A 13,967-nucleotide genomic window follows, 5' to 3' on the forward strand; every position below is an offset into this window, starting at 1 on the left:
ATTATTTCTACGGATACGAAATCCGTCTCTTAATATGGGTCACGTGAAAATAGCATGCGTAAGTATATTTTTAAAATTTTAAGAAAAACTATTAAAATTTCTGCATCATACTAATTTTGTTTATAAAGATGTGAATAGTAGTTTATGAAGATAGAGAAAATATATATATATATATGTGTGGGATTTTAAATCCACAATTTTAAATCCTTAATATTTTTCCTCGCGCGCTGTCTAAATTTTAGCTGTTAGCACGAGTGAAATTGATAGAACTCTCATCACTTTGTTTTATGAGAGGAGATATACGATGATATAGATGTATTAATAGATGTAAGATGTTGTTCTATAGATGTAAGATGTTGTTTTATAGATGTAAGATGTTGTTTTATAGATGTAAGATGATATAGATGCTGTATTAATAGATGAACGATCTTATAGATGTATTAATATTTTATTAAATGTGTTTTGTTTGAATATGAATTGTGATTATGAAACTAAAGAACCCACATATATATATAAAACCCCGCCCTGTATTTCAGAACCAGAATATGTCCAAATCATGCCGTAAGCAGAGGGTTAATGAATTTGAATTTTAACAAATTTTTAATAAAATTTAATATTTACTTATCTAATAAAATAAAAATAACCATCATTTTTCATTTAATCATTTTTTAAAAAGAAATATAATTTGATTAATTTTTCAAGCTTTTCTTGCACAGAAACATAAATTTGAGAAACACTGCTTTTAACAATCTTTCACTAAAATAAATATTTATAAATATTTTTTTTTTCTTTTAATAGTCTATGTCAGTGTAAATAATAAATTAATTATAAAGCTAATTTAATTAAAAGCTCTTTTCAAAGCTTATGATCCATATAAAATAAAACTAACCATCTTCATGCTCTTCTACAGAATGAAAAAGAGCAGGTTCATATGCTGCCTGTGAGGTAACCGCTGCTGCTGTAATATGATAGTTTTCTCTCTCAGTTCGTTTCTTTTCTTCCTCTTCTTGCAAAGCACGATGAATAAGTTCCATCTGCTGCTTTCGTCTGGTTTTCGTAGCAGTGACAAACGATCTTTGTAACTGCATAACAAATATACTTTATTTTTTTTAAGAGCTATAAAATTTTTAACATATATATTATATATATAATACAATGTTTTATGAAATTTTTTACATTTAATAAAATTCTATGAGAGAATAATCTTACAGACTGGTCCTGGTTTAGAGTAACTTCCTCTACTTTAGCTTTAACATGTGGCATCCAAGGGGTGTCTGCAACAGGTACGTGATCAGTTGCTATTTTTGGAGATGGAAGCGTGAACTCAATGTTTGGTGGGGGCACCTGAAAAATTGCAAAGATAGATGAAACACAGCAATAGATATAATTTTCCTTTTAAAGAAGTTCTGCAATAATACATATTGTGTTGATCTTCAATAGTTCATAATTACATAAATGACAAAAGCATATTTTTAAAATGCTTTAAATTTTAAAATTTTTTTTAGTGATCAGTAATTTACATATTTAAGAATATGTATAGATGTATAAAAAATCAATAGTAAATAAATAATATGCAAGTAACATACACACAACACATTTTTATTTTTTAATATTCTTCTTCTTCAAAAGCTCCACAGCTTCTTACAGGCCAAGGCTGTCTCTCCAAGTTTTCTCCACCTGACCCCACTCAGCGCAATAACCTTATACCGGTTAACTCCAATTAACCTTAAATCTTGCTCAACATCCTCTATCCATCTAGTGGGTGGTCTTCCTTTTCATCTTAATCTCTCAATTCTCAAAAAGGTCATCTTTTTGGTTGAAATGCATCATCATACCTAAACGTATGGCCCAGCCATCTAATACGAGATGCTTTTATGATTTTCAGAATATCATTTTCACCATATTTCTCATATTTTCCATATAGCTCATGATTATAGAGAATCCTCTACATGGCATTTTGTTGTACTGGTCCAAAGATCTTGTTTAAGATTTTTCTTTCAAAAGTTGAAATCAGGTCTTTCTCTGCTCTGTTAAGTATCCAATATTTACTTCCGTAAATGGCAACAGGCCTTATTAAAGTTTTATACAATCAAAAGTCGTTAATCCGGACTCATCGGGACTTTGGCGATTCCGGATTATCGATTTTTCCGGATTATACATCATCAGTTTAAATCTGGTAAGATGGCATGCAGAAATTATAAAATTAAAAATATGAAACCGTAATTTATGAAATAAAGAACAATTATGATCTAAAAGGTATCAAAATTTACAAAAAAAAAAAAAAAAAAAAAAAGCTTAAAATTTATTTGTTTACTTTATTAAACATTTCTTTCAATGCAAGTTGTTTAAGTTGCTTCGTTTTCATGTGATAATACATTCTCTTTAATTCTATAAACAGACATAATTTCTTGTTCAGTTACAAAGTTCCGCTGTTCAAGTCCTATAATTGCTGTGTGGAGAATACCGACTAATTTGTCAATCGAAATATTTTCGTTTTCAATAACCTCTGTCACTTTCTTCGCTATCGGAAGTGAATTATAATGACGAGGAATTTGATTTAAATCATATCAAAGACGGAGTACATCGAGATGAAATGTTACAAAGTTCTGCTGTTCAAGTCCTATAATTGCTGTGTGGAGAATACCGACTAATTTGTCAATCGAAATATTTTCGTTTTCAATAACCTCTGTCACTTTCTTCGCTATCGGAAGTGAATTATAATGACGAGGAATTTGATTTAAATCATATCAAAGACGGAGTAGATCGAGATGAAATACTACATTTAGTAAGAAATTATAAGCCAAATAAAATAAAAACATCTGCCCTGAAGATAAGGATAGTGCTGACAGATCAACTTCCAATTCATTGCGCGCCACAGCATTAAAGATAAACAAAGTTTAGATAAACAAACGATAAAGTTTAGATAAACAAAGGATATGCCTTTATCCATTTTTTGCAGCAATTCCACTTTTTGTTTAATAGACTTCAAAACATACTTTCGCTTTGTAGATCCTTTACGTATTAGTAAATATATATCAAAAATTCTATTTGACATAATCAAAAATTCAAGCTTACTTTTATAAAATTGCTCTAACAGTCTGCAAAAAATAAGCCAAATCCAATTCGAAGATTAAGGAACAACGCAATCTGCAACATTAACTGAATTAGATAATTTTAGCTTAGCTTATATCGTCTGTTATACATTAAACACGCATTCGTAAACGTATTTTGCGCACACGCACACACATATTCGCAGCCGTAAAGGTCTTACACGCATGCGTCAACTTGCCGCATGCGCAGAAAGTTTGTAGCTTTGAGGTCCGGATTATAGATCATTCCGGATTATGGGTGTCTGAATTAACGACTTTTGACTGTATAAATTTAATTTAGTTTTTACGCTGATTAGTTTCGATTTAAGTTGTTTTTTAAGGCCTATGTAATATCTATTAGCCATAAATATTCTATTCTTTATTTCAATTTTTATATCATTGCAACTTGTGATCAATGTGCCCAGATATTTAAACTGTTTTACGGTTTCAAAGGTATAACTGTTTATCTTCAAGGGGGATAAATCAACAGTTTTATTAGATGCAATCATAATTTTGTTTTGTCTTCATTAATGATTAGGTAAATGCAGCTTTCTTGCTGCATTTTCAAGCGAGACAAAAGCCTCGACCTCAACTCGTTTTGATCGCCCAATGATATCAATGTCATCGGTGAAAGCCAGCAGTTGAATGGCTCTGTGCAAGATGGTTCCACTTGTGTTTATTCCAGACTCTCTTATGGCCTTTATTTTTTAATATAACTGTATTGTAAAAAACTTTTAAAATACTTTAAATTGGGCTAGATTACAAAGGGAAATACTGATATTCCCCCCCCCCCAATTTTCTAAATACTCACTTAATTACACCTATTACAGGAATTTTATTTAGCAGGTGCTTTAATTCTATACATAAAAAAAATTTAAAAATTCACAGTTTATAAAAAGCAGGTTTTTAATTACTTAACTGTAAATACATTAGTATAACAATGGCCTTTTTAAGATCACAGACCTTTGAAGAATCATCCAAAAGGGAATTATTGAAAATTAAAAAATAAACAGTTATTTAATAGAAATTAAAAAATCATGAGGGATCTGATAATTAAATCTTTAAGTATTTAATAATTAATTAAGTATTTAATAATCAGATCCTTCATAATTTTTTATATTCTGATATATATTTTATGTGCTTAACTATTATATGTTAAGAATTTTAAAACACGAATAAGATACTAAAGAAGAGTCATTTCAGATTTAATACCAAATGTTATAAGCATTAATTTCCAACTTAAATGATTCTTAAAATATATATAAAATATTATTCTTCTTCAGTTGGACTACAGACTATTACAGGCCAAGGCCATCTCAACAAGTTTCTTCCAACGGATCTGATCAGTCACTACAATCTGCCAATATTTAATTTTAATGTCTTGAGATCTGCCGCCACACAGTCTACCTAACTTATGCAAGGTCTTCCTCTATTCTTGGTACCCTCTACACTTCTCTCACCTTTTAAAGAACATTCAAATTGTCACAGCTAAAAATATGCCCAAGCCATTTGATACAATAAGATTTGACAACTCGGAAAATATTACGTTACTTGTATCTTTGATAAATTTGATGGTTAAACAAAATTCTCCATCTATTATTTTTTCTCACTGGGCCATATATTTTTTGGAGTATTTTCTTCCAAAGATTAGAAGTCTTTCTTCTTCTGCTTTTGTTAATGGCCAGCATTCACTACCATACGGTATGACACGTCTAATAAAAGTTGAATAAAAGATTTATTTTTGTACTGAAGTTTAATAATTTAGACATTAATAAATTCTTTAATCCATGATAACATCTATTAGCTCTAAATAATCTATTGTCAATTTCAAGTTTATTATTGTTAATATTAGAGACAGTAGTACCAAGATACATAAAACTGAGAAATGCCCTCAAAAGTATAAGAATTTATTTCCAGTGGAACGAGATTATGTGCTCTACTTATTACAGGTATAAATTTTGTTTTACTCTCATTAATGGTTAGTCCAATGTTTGTGGCTGCAGACTTTAGAGAAATAAGTCTCCACAACCATCTGCCAATAATGTCGATGTTATGAGTGTATTCTAGTAACTGTATAGATCTCTGAAAAATGATACCTCTAATTCCGGCAATAAAACTATTAAATAGGCAATATATATAGAGAGAGAGAGAGAGAGATTTTAAAAAACAAATTAAAAAGCGCCACGTTTTCACAGTACTAAAGACTTTAAAAATCGAACCACAAATTTCATTTCAGAAAACTAATTTTTAGACCATTCTACAGCTGTTCATTAAAACAAGTAAGGAAAATCATATTTATGATATATTATCATACCTCACATTTTAGCAAAGAACTTTATCTTTTCAAACTTTAATAAAAAAAATTAGCATCTTCTCATAAAATGATTATGCACTCTGTTTGATTATGCTCTTTAGCTTTTAACATAAATTGATACGCCATTTTGTAGACATAAAATGTAAACGTTACATCCATATTATTTCTCATTCATCTTCATCTTCTTACAATAATTTTAAATCATAGGTTTGAATCAGAAATTAATTCACTGAACAAGTTAGCTCTCTTTAACAGCCATTATTTTCTCTAATATTGTAAATCTATTTCTGAGATCCGACGTCCAGCATCTGGAATGATCTAAAATCTAGACCTAAAAGCCACCAACAACCTTTTTTTTTAAAGGAATTTTTTGTCGTATGCTTTACGCATGTGCGTTTCATTCTCCTCCCCATAATATGACATGTGGAGAGTCCTGATTATCAATTTCATTTCAGCATTAAATAAAATACCTTGTTATTGAAAAAAACAATCATTTTTAGCATAAATTTCTGTGTTTAATAATATGACTCTGTAGCTTCATATTTGTCTGACATACATCTCAAACTGAAACATTCTACATAGAAACATCATTGATTTTACACCTACTAATATTTTATATCCCTGAAGTCAACCATGCAAATCATTATTTATTATGTTTTGCTTTCATCACCATATGTTTATCAACATATGACAACTTGAGTAATGACTCATGCAATGATGCCTAAACAATTAATTTCTTTTTTAAATTAGTAATTGAATAACAAAGAGTATGGTAACCTTTTATGCTCATGTTACACTTGACGATGATTACAGATTTAAGTTAAATGTGCTAAGAAATGTTGATGAGGAAGCATTTAACAAATATTTTTTTTCATATGCTAAAAATAGATTTTGTTAATGATAGTCATAGGCCAAAAGATCACATTTAGTGCTATTTGAATTAAGAATAACTGATTTGTTATTTATATAAATCCAGAACTGGCACTATAGCTCATATGGCTGCACCAGGCGGCAGAATTTAGGGAAGACAAAATTTTTGGAATTTAGGAAAGCACTGAGCAACAAAATTAAGGGATGATTTAATTTTGAGAATTTAGGGAAAGTATTCAGGCCCAAAATTTAGGGGCAGCAAAAATTTAGTTTTTAGGAGGTGCTTGGTAACAGAATTTAGGACGTGCAGACACTGCATCAGGCGGTAGGTACGATATCTAGCACTGGCCCTCAATAAGCATTAAGTATATGTGGTAATTTATTTATTCAGAACACAGATAAGCCTTAAGCATGTCCAAGAAATAGACGTAAGTATAATAAATAACTAAACAAATACAATTCAGGCTTAAGTGTCTCAGTGCACGATAGAAGGAAGACAAAATTTAGTGGAACAACTTGTCTTTCATCGCCAATCTCATGATATATAGCCGATAATGCTACACCATTAAGCTCTTAAGCTATTACAGTTATACTTTAATGATTCCAAGGAATTTCAGTTAATACAGTAGATTGTGCTGTTACCTAACTTTCTGTTTTAGTCCAGCTTATTATTTTTTGTAGGCTGTTATTATTACAGTAATTTTATGAAAATTAAAGTTTGAACTTTCGATTATATCAAAAGGTGTTTCTAATTCTGGAGCTGTAACAGGATCTATAAAGTGAAAACATGTTTTGATGTCCATTAAACAAAAAGTGGAATTCCTAGAAAAAATAGATAAAGGTATATCCTTCTCAAAATTATTCGAGCAGTACGGGATTGGAAAGTCAACTGTATATGACCAACACACAAAAAGAAACAAAACAAAACAAACAAACAAAAATAAATAAATAAATAAATAAAAATAAAAATAAAGAGAGAGAGAGAGCTCTTTTTGAATTTTTTGTAGATTCACAATGAATAACAAAAATAAATAAATAAATAACAAATAAATAAATAAATAAATAAAATAAATAAATAAAAGTAAAAAAATAATAAATAAAAAAACTCTTTATGCTAAAAGTGATGACTGAATGGGTAAGACAGAGCTGCAGAAAGGGCATATCATTAATGGATCCAATGCTAATGGCTCAAGCCAAAATATTTCATGAAGAAATGAACTTAAAAACTGAATGCACATATTTAACAGGTTGGTTAACTAAATTTAAAAATTGGCATGGTATAAGACAATTAAAAATTTCAGGTGAGAAAGCACAAGTGTAAACTTTTTGTAATCAGAAAGAATACACAATCTCGAGGATGAAAAGGAGTAAGAATTTTCCTCTTATATATTGTGCAAATAAAAGACCATGGATGACAGAAGCGTTAATGAACGACTGGTTTGAAAATGATTTCATACCCGAGGCTCGGCAACATTTGAATTCAGTTGGTTTACCCGATGATGCAAAAATTGTCCTGATTGTAGACAACAGTTCAGCTCATAATTCACTTAAAAATTTAGTGAAAAATAATGTATCCACATTATTTTTTCCTCCAAATTGCACATCCATCATTCAGCCTATGGATATCGAAATAGCGTGCATACTGAAATGCAAATATAAAGTAGCATTTTTAAAATCCATGTAAAATTTCTTGAGCAATGGCAAGATTATTCAAGAAATTTTGAAATATTTTAGCATAAAATCTGCAATGTGGAACATCGCAAGATTATGGGAGGACGTATCTCTAAATATTTTTTTTAAATGTTTGGCATTATTTATGGCCTGTTGCCATATTTCATGGTAAGAATAATGAAGATGATAGCCTTGAATCTGAAGGTTTTCAGATATTGCAAACTAAAGGTGAAATTTTCCAATTGATGGATTTTGCAAAGAACTGTGGAGAAGCGTAATAAATGAAGATGATATAACAGAAGTTTTTTTTGAGATGACAACGTCCCAATCATTAATCAATTAACACATGAGAAATCTGTAGTATGGTTCTAGATCCAGAAAATACCATTACCAATAGTGAAGAAAGTGACAGAGAGATGACGGGGGGAGGGGGGGAATTAATGACAAGTTAGTCGGCATTCTCAACACAGCAATTATAGGACTTGAACAATAAAACTTTGCAAATGAACAAGAAATTATGTCTGTCTATAGAATTAAAGAGAAAGTTTTAGCACAAAAAATGAAGCAACATAAACAACTTACATTGAAAGAAATGTTTAATAAAGTTAGACAAATAAATATTAAGTCTTCCCCCCCTTTTTTTTTTTTGGAAATTTTAATACCTTATAAGGTAGTTTCTCTCTCCTTTCTGCATGCCTTCATGGTGTAATGGTTAGAACATTCAGCGCATATTTCAGAGGTCCAGGTTCGAGTCATGGTAAGGGCATTGCATATTTTTCACATTTTCCTTCTTCAAAACAACTTAATGACTCTACCATGGTGTCTGAACTAAAAAGTGGTGGATGATGAATCTTCACCACCAAGATTTGGCAAATGGGTCCACTAATCTCCAGTCATTCCTTAAAGGGGGAGTATATATTTTCTTCCTCCTTTCTACATGCCTTTGTGGTGTAATGGTTAGCACACTTGGCACATACTCAAAACATGCAGGTTCGAGCCCCGGCAAAGGTATTGCTTATTTTTCACGTACTCCTGCTTCAAAATAACCTCTCCACCTTTAGATCATAAATGCTTCACTATTTCATAAATTAAAATTTCATTTAATTTTATAATTTCCACATGCCATCTTACCAAACTTAAATTGATGATCTGATATCCAGAAAAATCCCAAATCCGATATCGCTGAAGTCCCAGCGAATCCTGATCTCAAACTTTGTTATATACATATTCAAAATATAAATGAACAGCACAATAAAATATTTGAACATGAAACAGATACATATATTTTTCCATAGTGTTTTATGCAATCTTTTTTAGTCAATTCAGCAATATAGAAGTTCTCAAAATTCTGATAAATTAAAAAAGCAATGCAAATATATTGATTTGCCAGTGTGTGTTCACTGGCCAGTGTGTGTACATAACATACTAAAGATTAAAATTCACATCAGATAATAATAACATACAGCCTTTATATGGGCTTTATATAAGAAAATAACAAATAACAACATGCAGCCTTTATAAGGGTTTATACTAGAAAATTACAACATACTTTAAAGGTAATGTGAGCTCCATCTTCCATCCTTGGCCAGCACTGGTATCGATTTCGCCAAAGAACTTGAAATCTATATTTAAATGAATAAATAAAAGCACATGTATTATACATAAAACAGTTAAAAGGAGGGATTACACATCTTTTTTAAAGTATTTAAAGTTCAACTGCCAAAGTTCTATAAAGTGATATAATAGATGCATCATTTTATATCTGTAAGTTCATGAAGAGATACTGTTTAACAATTATATTTCAGGTTATTAATTAACTGTGAAAATTAAAAATCATTTCCTTAAAATTTTGCCCTTAATTTAGGAAAGAATTGCTTGCCTGGTTTTTATGAATATTTTTTAAAGCAAAAAATATTTAATTCTATCAACAATAATTAAATTTCATATGATGAATTACTGCTAAATAACTCTTTTTGGAAAATTTTTAATTTCTATATTTTTTACTACAAATCATTTTAAACAATGTTTGTATAATGAAGGATTATATAAGCAATCTTTGAGTGTTATTAAATCCAAACGTTCACAAACTGTTTTAGAATTCTAATTTCTGTACACAAATCCCTCCTTTTACATTTTATAGCTGACTTCAAGCTGCCAGGTTTTATAATCTCCAGATACATATTTTAAAGATATGCAACTTGTGCATCTCTGCAAGATTTTTGAAAAATAATTTTAATTTCATTAAAAAAATTTAAGGTATGTGCCCTTATTCAAAAGAATATATTTTAAAAATATTATCTTGCACAACATGAAATACTTAGCCAACAGTTTATATACTAAACAGAATATAAACTCACTTTAAAATTGCATTGACTCTTCGAGCTGGTTCATCATGTTGAAATTCTTGAAGCAGTAACTTTGAAGCATAATCTGGAGCCTTAACTGATGCTAATATGAAGGAAACAGCTGAAATATTCAAAATCAATAATGAGTTTTGGCAAAACATAAATTATGCTACTGTCATAATAAACAATGGCTAAATATGCTGCTACAGATCGAGATGCTTCTTTTACAAAATAATACCTCTTTTATTGTTTTGAGAGGTAAAAATGGTATCATCAGTTCACTATTGTTAAAAACAATATTTCTTTCAGAGAGAGAAAGAAAGAAAAAAAAAAAAAAAAAAAAAGAGCTGTTTTTCACAAAAGACCTATAAAATTGCAATTATTACTGTAATAATATTAATTTAAAAATTGTATATTATAAATACAGACTATTTTAATAAAAAAAAACACTTAGTAGGAAAAGATGGAGGGGTGAACTGCAGAAAACTGTAAAAACTCAAAGATACAGTATAAAATATGGTTTCGGAAACATACGACAATTTTAATCTAATTGTCAATAATCTATATCAGTGGCATATTGATTGCATGGGTCAGATAATTTATTTATTATAGCTTGCATATTATTCTTTGTTTCATTCAATATAGACCCCAAATATACAAATTATATACAATACATAAATGTTATAAATTAAAAATAAAGGTGTAATAAGTGATATTTCAACAAGCTTCAAACACAGAAAAATACATATACATATATATATATATATATACATATATACAAGTAGCCCTCTAATCCCCTTGCAACAAAATGATTGTTTAGTATAATTATAATTGGCTGATTTTAATTTAACAATATAACTTGACACAATCTTAATCAAATGTTTATAATAACCACATAGAATTACTATACTAATTTTTTTTTTCAGTCTAGTTACCATTTGGATAAAAGATTTAAAAGTGAGTTTACTGAAAAACGACTTTACTTTGAAAGTTGTTTTACATGAATAAGACATACATATAACAACATACTAGTACAATAAATTTGAATATATAGCAGATTACAGTAAAAAAAAAAAAAAAAAAACTTGAAAATTTGGTATGACTGATTACTCAGAACAAGCAAATTTAGCATAACATTCTTTTTTTTTTTCAATAATATAAATATGATTCAATATACATACCAGCAGTAGCAGTTAACTGGTAGTCCCATTCCAACAGCAATTCCCAAGAAACTGACATGATTTCAGTAAACAAGTCTTCAGGCACTACAACTGCACCTTTAATAACTGTCGATAAACTGCTGTGAAATAAATCTTTTACCTGCAGAGAAATAAATGTTCAATAGTTTCTCATTTAATACCAAAAAAATAATTAAAAAAACTAACTGCTATTTCTCACTCATGCAAGGATTACATCATATATAAATAATAATAAAATACATAAAGTAGATAGATTTTATGAAAATACAGTCTATCAATTTCATGGATGTACCAGATGCTTTACCAAAACCATATTAAATATGCATAAACAAGTATGTATGAAACATGTATACAAACAACTATGCATGAAAGATTTATATGGAATAAAAAAAACTTACAACAATAACAAGATAAAAGATGCAGGATACAAACTCATTTTAATAAGGGAATCTGATTTTGAAATTGATAAAGAAATTTTAAAAATGTATGAAAAAAAGAATGGAAAAAAGGTTTCATAGAACCTATAAATTCAGAGATGCTTTTTCAAGTGACTAAAACTGAGATAATAAATTTTGTATGGTAAAATATAATATTAAGAATTTTAAAGAAAATGATTTCTTACTATTTAGAAATAAATTTCAAAATATGATGGATTGGGATCAATATGGATGGGGATGTATATCAGGATGGGGATACAATATTAAAGGATAGGGATTTGTAAGATACAATGATATTCTTTTTGAATTCTGATTTTACAGAATTGAATAAATGCCATTAGCCGAAAGGTTATAGTCTTAATGTTTACCTTGAATAATTGAGTTCGGATATGAATTTGTGTATAAACGATTTTATAATTAAATATTAAGATCTTTTTTGAGATTTTACAGAAATGAGTGTCAGAAGAAGCTCTAAAAAGATAAATATTGTTATGTAAGATAAATATTGTTTTCTTGTATAAATATTGTTAAGATAAATATTGTTTTCTTGTATTAACAATATGTTTTCATCACATTTGGCAATATTTTGCCATTTTGTTTTTCACTCACAGCGACATGCTAAATATTCAGTCAATTCAATAAATAGTTAAAGATCATCACAAAACACAACTCTCCTCCGCATTCACAAATATCGTGACTATATAATAAAAGAAGCAAAATAACATAAAGTATTTTTTGTGCCTTGAGACTTCATTTTTATATAAATCCTTCTATTTTTTGCTTATATTCAGAAAACGAATGTGACGAGTCACATTCGGTTTCTGAATTATATCTAATACATTAATAATGAATGAATTATATCTAATACATTAATAAGTCAATATGTAAGTTACATTAATCTTATATATTTTTTCAGGGTAACTACCAGTTATTTAAATTCTTTACAAAATTTGATATAATAAATAATATTTTGGTATTTTTTAGTGTTTGTATTTATGTTTTTGGGTATAAAAAAGTTTAAAGATTCTTCTATATCTTATAATTATTTTAATCTTTTTGCATCATTTTTATACTTTTTATATTAAAATACATAGGTAAGTTGAAAAATAAGTTTCCCCTGTCGACTGTGGTCAGAGTTGTGTATGAAAGTCAAAAAATAGAATGAGACATTAAAGATATGACATACCTTGATTTTATCATTCTCGTACGAGTACATTGAGACATTTGTCATATCGCTTGATAAGCTCCAAAAAGTCCTTCAAGAAAAATTCACGCTTTGCAAATGGAAGAAGCGTTGAACGGCTATGGGCGAAAGGCGACACAGCAGGAAAATGCACAAGTCACCAATACACCATGGGGTAGAGGTTGCTGCAAATCAAGCAGATGGCGTTGTTGCAGTGCCTGTGCAAAGCGGAGACCAGCCTCTCATTTGAGCCCCAGTAGGTATGGAGAGAAGGTGCGTTTTGAATTCGTGGTCAAAGGAGGAAGTGAGAGTGGTTATCCACTATGAATGGGCACGTGGAGTATCAGGAACAGAAATTCATAACCGCCTCGTGGAAGTCTATGGGCCAGGTGTGATGTCGAAGCAAATGGTGTGGAGATGGTGTCGCACATTCAGTGATGGACGTCAGCAAGTGGAGGACATACCGAGAGCTGGACGGACGCACACGGCCACTACAGATGCAAATGTCAGGAAGGTGGATGACATGATTAGAGCGAACTGGCGTATCTCCATCGATGAAGTAGCGGAAGAACTTGGAATCTCACATGAGTGAGCTCAAAACATCATCCACGACATTCTTCGATACAGAAAAGTGTCAGCACGATGGGTGGCCCGTTAATTGACCTCGACACACAAGGAACAACGCATGGGTGTCAGCCTGGAACATCTCGTGTGTTACCATGAAGATGGCAATGACTTTCTGTTTCGGATTGTAACGGGGGATGAAATGTGGGTCCACCATTTCACGCCAGAATCGAAGGCCGCATCTATGGAGTGGAAACATACGTCATCACCTGTCCGAAAGAAGTTCAAGACAACT

General features: G+C 30.1%; 1 protein-coding gene across 4 annotated transcripts in view; it reads right to left on the reverse strand.

Moving 5' to 3' along the window:
* unc80 (unc80, NALCN channel complex subunit) overlaps positions 1-13,967 on the reverse strand; it is a 249,409-nt gene that overhangs the window by 124,657 nt on the left and 110,785 nt on the right. For all 4 annotated transcript variants that reach the window (XM_085816189.1, XM_085816190.1, XM_085816191.1 and 1 more), the window contains exons 30-34: positions 11,471-11,609; positions 10,302-10,410; positions 9,494-9,566; positions 1,210-1,344; positions 890-1,082 (exon numbers count right to left, since the gene is read on the reverse strand). In XM_085816189.1, the coding sequence (XP_085672315.1) occupies positions 890-1,082; positions 1,210-1,344; positions 9,494-9,566; positions 10,302-10,410; positions 11,471-11,609 (649 nt within the window). The remainder of the gene's footprint in view (positions 1-889; positions 1,083-1,209; positions 1,345-9,493; positions 9,567-10,301; positions 10,411-11,470; positions 11,610-13,967) is intronic.

Source organism: Stegodyphus dumicola, chromosome 4, assembly GCF_044657685.1.
Source record: "Stegodyphus dumicola isolate Sdum_Otavi_A_Nest chromosome 4, ASM4465768v1".
In the NCBI taxonomy this organism is placed as follows: Eukaryota; Metazoa; Arthropoda; class Arachnida; order Araneae; family Eresidae; genus Stegodyphus; species Stegodyphus dumicola.